We start from the raw sequence: 7625 nt of genomic DNA on the forward strand, positions 1-7625 counted from the left end.
ACAAACATGATTAGCTATTCCAGCCTTTCCAGGTAGACATTCTAAATTGTGTTCCCATGGGTCAGAAGCTCAATTTTTAATATTTTACTATTAGTCTTGTTACATTATTTGAAGAAATTATGTGACACAAGAAAAGATACATCTGTTTTCCTAAAAGGAATACTTCTAAGAATTAATTATAAGCTTTCTAAAAAATTGAAACATAGGAAAACAGTCACAAGTTAACTACTGCAGTATGCAGAATCAATTGAACAGGTTTTTGTAACCTTGAGTGACCACCAAAATAATGGGATGTAAATATGGGGGGGAGGGGGGGGGAAGGGGAAGTGTGAGAATTTGGGCTCCAGAAGTATGAAAGTGGAAGCTGCATCTGTATCAGACTTTTAATTGACCACAGGACTGACATAGCATCTGGTGTTTCAAGTACTCTGTAAGATTGTCTAGAAATTACATGGACTATCTTCTGAGACTATTCAGTTGAAATTCAGGTCATTTTATCAGATAGGAGTCAACTGTGTAATACAGACAAGAGGGAAGGGAAGGGAAGGGAAGGGAAGGGAAGGGAAGGGAAGGGAAGGGAAGGGAAGGGAAGGGAAGGGAAGGGAAGGGAAGGGAAGGGAAGGGAAGGGAAGGGAAGGGAAGGGAAGGGAAGGGAAGGGAAGGGAAGGGGATCTCACTGCTAAACTCTCCATTAGTATTATCGACATTAGATTGGCGTGATATGGAAAAAAAACCTAAACAAAAATAAACCCAAAAGAAAGTGCAAAGAATATTTCTTTTACTTCGTAAGAATAATTGTTCTACATCCTCTTAATCCATGTTTTCATTGCAGTAGTTACATTAAGAAATTAGGGTTCTTCTCCATCTTTTTTTCCTTTTATCACAGAATTTCATGCACTTTTGAAATAAAATGTGAGGCCATATGACTGATCCAAGAAGCTCAATACGACTTATCAAATGACTAAACAAAAAATCAGAGGGTAAAAAAATCATTCTAATAACTATCCTAAACCAGTCTGATAACCAACCTAAACAAAACTAAAAAAATATTCTGGATTCTTGAAATAGGCTTTTTTTTTTTTTTCCCCTTCTTCTTACACTTTTACCCCTTTGGTCAGAACTAACTCAGCAGATCATCACGCAAAAGGTTTCACTGATCTTGCTAACAAAGACGATATACAAATGTTTGGTTTTTTTCTTGAAACAAATTATTCTGTTTTCAAATCACAGGCACATCTCTCTTTGCCAAGTCATATTCCCATCTACTTTTTCTTACTATAATTTTCCACGGATGATGTATCATTGTAGCCACTGAGTGGGAAATCCTAATTCCATTAAAGTCCTCATTCACAAATAGCCATTTCAGGTGTATTTCAGGATCATTATGGATTAAAGAATATTATTTTGAAATCTGTATTGTTTTTTTAAGGATTTACCTTCAAGAATGCACTTTCTGAAGGTAACTGATGCCATTTAATTATTTTTTTTTCAATGATGGAATGGATAATATATTTTTTCTACTTAAGATGCAAAATTGAAGAGATTTAAATTAACTGTCTGATTTTAGGGTAGACCATTATAAAAGTTCTTCCTTAACAGTTATTAAGTGTGGATAGAAAACATGGAAGCAGAAGTACTGCCTGCCTCAGAAATGGCAGCATCAGAATGTAAGCATAAACAGACTGCAGAGGTATTTCTGTCAGCCATTTCTTTCAATTCCAAGCAATTCCTGCTCATTTACTCATTTGTGGATGCTGCCTCTTTGTGGCAGAATGCCATGTAAAATGAACCTTTCACATTAAGGACCTAATCCCACATTTGTACTGACACCTATGGAAAATCCTGTTTATGAGCTTTGAATCACACAGAAAAAAATACATATACACATGAACAGGCACACAGTTTCCACGATCCTCTCACTCAATCATTAGAGTAAGCCTTTCTCTTAGTGAATGACAAAGCTAGTGAGGCTGAAATTTTTCCTACTTATATCCATTTAACAACAACATTCTTCTACTGGGTTTAAATGGAAGGAGAACCAGGACACTAGTTTCAGCAATAGTTATAAGGTGGAAAATCCAAATTAGGGTTTCAAAACTGCACCTCAGACAGCAACACTCACACATCTTGCTAGTGTCAATGGTAACTCTCCAGGAGATCTAGAGCAGTGCATAGAACAATCATATGTTGTAATTCTGTGACAAAAGAGCACACCTCATATGTGCATTGCAAACTGAAATACCACTCCACTTACTAAACTGTCCAAGCTAAATACAATCATACTTATCTTTTTTTTTTTTTTTTTTTTGCTTTTGCTTTGCTTTTGCTTTTGCTCAGTGTGGGTGGCATAGAGAGAAGAACACATGCCAGCAAAAGATTTATCTTCAATTCCAACAGACCAGTTATATAGCTTTGTTTTTGTAGAAAGTGTGACAGATTGTACATGGATAGGAAAAGCAGAACAGAGCCCTTTTGCAATAAAAAATGTACTAGTGAGCAACTCTGCAAATAATACCAAGCATGATAACTTCTTCTAATGAAGACAGACAAAGCTACATGTGAAATATCACTTATCCTGATCCATATCTCAAAGAACACTTCAGTAAGGAAACAAAATGCAAGTATAAAACTATCCTATTCAATACGTTGGTGAAACACATATCCCTGTGTTGCTCTCTGACCCATCTACTGTATGCTGGTAAAATTACCACATTTCATGTTTTGAAAAGAGAGAACACATCATACTTTGCCTGAAAATGTTAAAACTTTCTGATGAGACATAATTACTAGTAAAGAGAATCCAACGTACAAACAGTTGATTTTGGCAAGAAATTTTAAACTTAGGATACTCATTACTTCATGATCTTATGTTTGAAATATTTATCAAGTGTTTATTCAGAAACTATTAAAAATCACATGTGCTGGGATACATATGAGACATCAGTTGTCCCATCTTACAGTGATGCTGTGTTTATGAATATCCTTGCCATTGCCTGCTGCCCAAAGGGGTAAAGACATTGTATATAGATGTGTACAGTCCATCATTTGGTCTTTCAGGATGCCAGTAAACACGTGGATCCATACAAGTGCAATTATACTTGACTAAGCAATCAGAAACTGGCTACAACAGTTACAGAATCATAATATTTTGGTTAACTAATAAAAAAGAAGAAAAGAAATCAAGAACTGACAAATCAAAAATTAAAAACACTTTCTTCCTGCTAAAATGAATGCCTTCTACATGTCCCTTACTAGTTTACCCAACCAGATGCCTGAGCATGAGGTTGTTAAAAGGTACATTTTTAAATAAACTTTTTTTTTTTTTTCTATTGTGATCAGATTTTATGTCTTGGATTGTCTGTTAAGAGTCGGTCATAATTAGCATCATTTGTAATGATTCAAAAGGTCCTTCTGATATGGTATCAGCTTTGGGAAAAAAAGCTCTCAATGTAGTGCAACACTTTAAAGCAATACACAGACTCTGGACCCCATCCTGAAAAAAGAGGAAACACTTAAACGTCCCGGTAGTTTTAGCTGTAAGAATAGCTCTGCATCTTCTATCCTGATCTTTTGGGCATGTGACCAACTTTGCTCAATGAGTGAGTCTACGAGACTGCACCCATTGATAAGAGTTTTTCATGTGTTTTAAATGCCTGCAGGATGAAGGCCTAAGCTTGGGCTTCTTTCACAAGAAGACATACTCAAATGAGTAAGAATTTGCAGGATTAGGCCCTAAAATAGTGAAGAGAAATGCTAATGTGCATATAAAAATAGGTGCTACAATAAAATATTTTTTATATTTCATCAATAAGTTATTTTCACTAACCAGTTATGGATCATATATTTCTGCACTTTAATGATTTGCCCACATCTACAGTGATCCTTTTAAAGATCATAATATATTTTTTTTAATTCAAAAGTCCAGAAAGTATACAAACACATCCTTAAAAAAAGGAAACCTTGTATTAAAGTTGGGGTGTGCTAATCTCTCCATAAAAGCCATTTAGACTCACCCATGGATAAAAGGGGAAAATGTGCGCTGCACTCTTCAACCAGAAAGAAAACAAAATTAAACAATGTCTGTACAAAAACCTAAAGTGACCATGACTTTTGTACTTGTAACCTGAATACGACCTGACAAGACCCTCCTGCCACCTTCCCCCAAGCATGCATGGATACACACACAATGGCAGTGCTGTGCCCAATTTACACAATAGGTGGTTTCCTACTTCCAAACACATTAAAAAGGAAAAAATGAAAAAGAAAAAAAAAAAGAAAAAAAACCAACTGAAACTAAAATAAACAGCACACCCTTTCATATTCATTCCCCAAAGCTGAAAAATCCTGTGCCAAGGCACTTCACCCTACAATAAAATGAATTAAAGGGGGGAAACAGGAGGTGGGCGAGGTGGGGGGAGGTCAGCATTTACGTTTCTTTGTTTTGCGTGTGGTTGTTAAATACAAATACTCTAGAGAAGGAGCTGCTGTGGCTGGCGGGAGGACCGGGGGGCAGAGGGGGGAGGGGGGCTGTTTCTCAGAACTGGCTGAATGTGGTCTGTTTTTCCAGCACTTCGAGGTAGTCCGGCTCTGCATTTAGTTTTGCTTTTAGCTCCAGGTACTCGTTCCTGTTGGGCTCTACATAGACAGTACTTGGGGGGGTGTAGAGCACCGTCTCCCGGAGCCTGCCGTCCCCCGGCCCCGGGTGCAAGTACTGGGGGGCACGCCTAAGGTCATAGTTGGGGGAGTAGGTGTAGGCAACGGGGAGTTTGGGGTAGTCGGGGAGGGTGGAGCCGGCTGTCCCCAGCGTGGACGACGAGGAGTGTTTGTCGGGTTCCAAAATGCCCCTGTAAAAGCGGTCGGCGTCTTGTACCGGGGACAGCAGCTCCTCCCGCGGCTCGATGGTGCTCACGCTGTACGCGGGGCTGCGCACCGGCGCATCCTCCCCGCCGGGTGCCGCCGGCGGCGGGGGGGCTGGGGGAGACGGGGCACCCCCGCCGGGCTGCATGGGGTGGCTGCTGTAGGTGACCTTGAGCTCGTGGAGGTCTTTGTAATCCTCGCCCGCGTTGCCCTCCCGGGAGCGGTAGATAGGGTTTTTGCACATGTGGCCCAAGGGGTGCGGGATGTACTCATAGACGTGCCCGGCGGGGGTCTTCACTTTGGGCAGCGCCGCGCCCCCCCCACCGCCTCCGCCGCCGCGGTGGGACGGGTGCTGCTGGAGGTGGGGATGGTGGTGGTGCTGGTGGCCGCCGCTGTAGACGCTGTACTGCATGTTGAACGAGCTCACGTCGGAGTTGTTGGCGCTGGCGTGGTCCCCCTGGCCCTTCTTGCGCCGTTTCATCACCAGGACGAAGAGCCCCGCTGCCACGAAGACGGACATGATAAAGACCAGCAGCAGACTGAGGATCAGCACCGAGAGCGGCACCGAGGAGCTGCCGCCGCCAGCCGGCGCGGAGCCACCCGCCGCCTCCGTGCCGTTGAGACGCACGGTGGAGGAGGACGGGGTGGTCCTGGCCGGCAGCTGGCCCGGGGAGGGCGTAGGTGTGGAGACTACAATGTCGGAGTAGTCGGGACAGAGCAGCTCAGCCCGGACAGCCCGCATGTCGCTCTGGGCAAACTTCTTCGGGGACTCGCAGATGACCTGGTCCACCAGGACACCGGTGTTGAGCTGCTCCAGCCACAGCTTCATGCCCACCACGTCGCAGGTGCAGTCCCAAGGGTTCTCGTGCAGGTCTATCTGCAGCAGGGATTTCAGCTGGTCCAGCACCCCGCTCACGGGCAGGTAGGAGAAGTGGTTGCTCCGCAGGCTCAGCCTGTAGAGAGACAGACCAGAAAAAATGTTCCCTGGCAAAGACCTCAGCAGGTTGTTGTTCAAAAACAAGAGCTGAAGGTTGGGGACAGATTGGAAGGTGCCCGCCTCTATCTCCCGGATGACGTTGTACTGCAGGAAGAGGTACTGCAGGCTTTGCAGCCCATAGAACAGCTCTGGGCTCAGACGCTCAATCCGGTTCCCATTCAGATACAGCCTTCGCAAATTAGTTAAATCCCCAAAAGCCCGGTCCTGAATGACCGAGATACGATTATTGCCCAGATGCAGCAAATCCAGCCCAGTGGCATCCACAAAATCTGCCCTGCGTACCAGCGCAATGTAGTTTTCCGTCAAATACATCTTCTTAGGATTATAGGGTTTGGGCTGCAGTTCAGAAATGCTCTCTATCTTTCTCTCCTGACAATTGACATTGAGGCCCAGGTCAGAAATCTGCAAGTTGCAAGTGCAGGCGGTGGGGCACTCCAAAGGCACCGGGGATTTGGTCTGGTAGGCAATGCTGGGGCCATAGTTGCTGTATCCCAGGTCTTTTGAGGGCAGGCGTGAGGTGGGGCGCACCCTTGTCTTGTTGGGTTGGCGGGTGCCTTTGGGGGGCTTCAAGGGAGATTTGTAAACAGCTGAAGAAGAAGTGGCCACGGAGTTGACCGAGGCCGGGGTAGTGTGGAAATACCCTGTAGTGCTCAATGGTGTCTGCGGTCGCATTTCATAATCTGAGATGAGCCTCCTGGGGCAAAGCTCCTGCTTGGAAACTTCATCCAAGTCTCGACCATGTAAGCGGAAAGGGGTCTCACAAACCACATCTCCTACCAGAGCAGAGTAGGAGATACTGTCCAGCCAATCCTTTAGAGCAATCAACTCGCAAGAGCAATTCCAGGGGTTTTCCTCCAGCTGCAGCTCCACCACTTTATCCATGTGCTGCAAAAGGCCCACATAGGGCAGCAGCTTCAGCCGGTTACCCCTCAGGTCCAGGTGAGTTAAGGGCACAAAACGGAAAAGGTTGTTGGGCAAACTGGAGAGGAGGTTATCATTGAGAATCAGCACCTGCAGCAAATGCAGTTTGCTGAAGGCATTGGGTTCAATGACACTAATGTAATTGTAATCGACCTGTAGGTATTCCAAACTCTCTAGCCCAAGGAAAGTGTCATCCCGTAAAAGTTCCAGCTTGTTGTTGTTCAGGTGCAGCCTCCTTAAGCCTCTCAGACCATGAAAGGCCCCAGTTTCGATGTCTTGTATGTCATTGCTCCCGAGATGCAAAATTGAAGCCCCCGTGTAATTGACAAACTGGTTCGGGTACAGCCTGTTCAAAAGGTTCCCGGACAACAAGAGGTGGTAGACAGGGAACCTTGGTGGACTGATCTCAAAAAGGCTGATGATCCCTCGGTTTTCACAGCTCACCGTTAAGATGCTGTCCTTCTCCTCACAAGGACATGCATTATCACAGATTTCCCCATAATATTCGATGCTTTCTGCCCATGAAAGGACTAGCGATGTTAAAGCAAACGCGATCGTCTGCAGCATCCAGATATGCATTTTTTTTTGTTGAGGTCCTGTTCTAAAGTTACTGTAGAGCAGCAAGCGTACATTTTATTTCCTGTAAGGTAAGGAGAAAAAAAAAAAGCAGCATAATAGCACAGCCACATAAAATTTAAAATGGACACAAAGTTTATGTATATTTTCAGTGGGGTAGAGAATGGAGAATTGTTAGCCAAAGGAAAAAAAAACAACCCCAAAGAACTGTCACTTCTAATTCCCACACTTTCAAAAACTGGATGACATGCATTGATTAAAAGGTTGATGGGCA

General features: G+C 43.9%; 1 protein-coding gene across 1 annotated transcript; it reads right to left on the reverse strand.

Annotated features, from left to right (window-relative positions):
• Positions 1 to 4394: 4394 nt before the first annotated feature.
• SLITRK5 (SLIT and NTRK like family member 5) lies at positions 4395 to 7407 on the reverse strand. The gene is given in 2 exon segments (XM_065675799.1): positions 4395 to 7360; positions 7363 to 7407. Coding segments are annotated over 2 exon segments (2871 nt in total). The 3' UTR covers positions 4395 to 4534.
• Between the last annotated feature and the right edge of the window lie 218 nt (positions 7408 to 7625).

The sequence above is a fragment of the Lathamus discolor genome, chromosome 4 (genome assembly GCF_037157495.1).
Source record: "Lathamus discolor isolate bLatDis1 chromosome 4, bLatDis1.hap1, whole genome shotgun sequence".
NCBI lineage: Eukaryota > Metazoa > Chordata > Aves > Psittaciformes > Psittacidae > Lathamus > Lathamus discolor.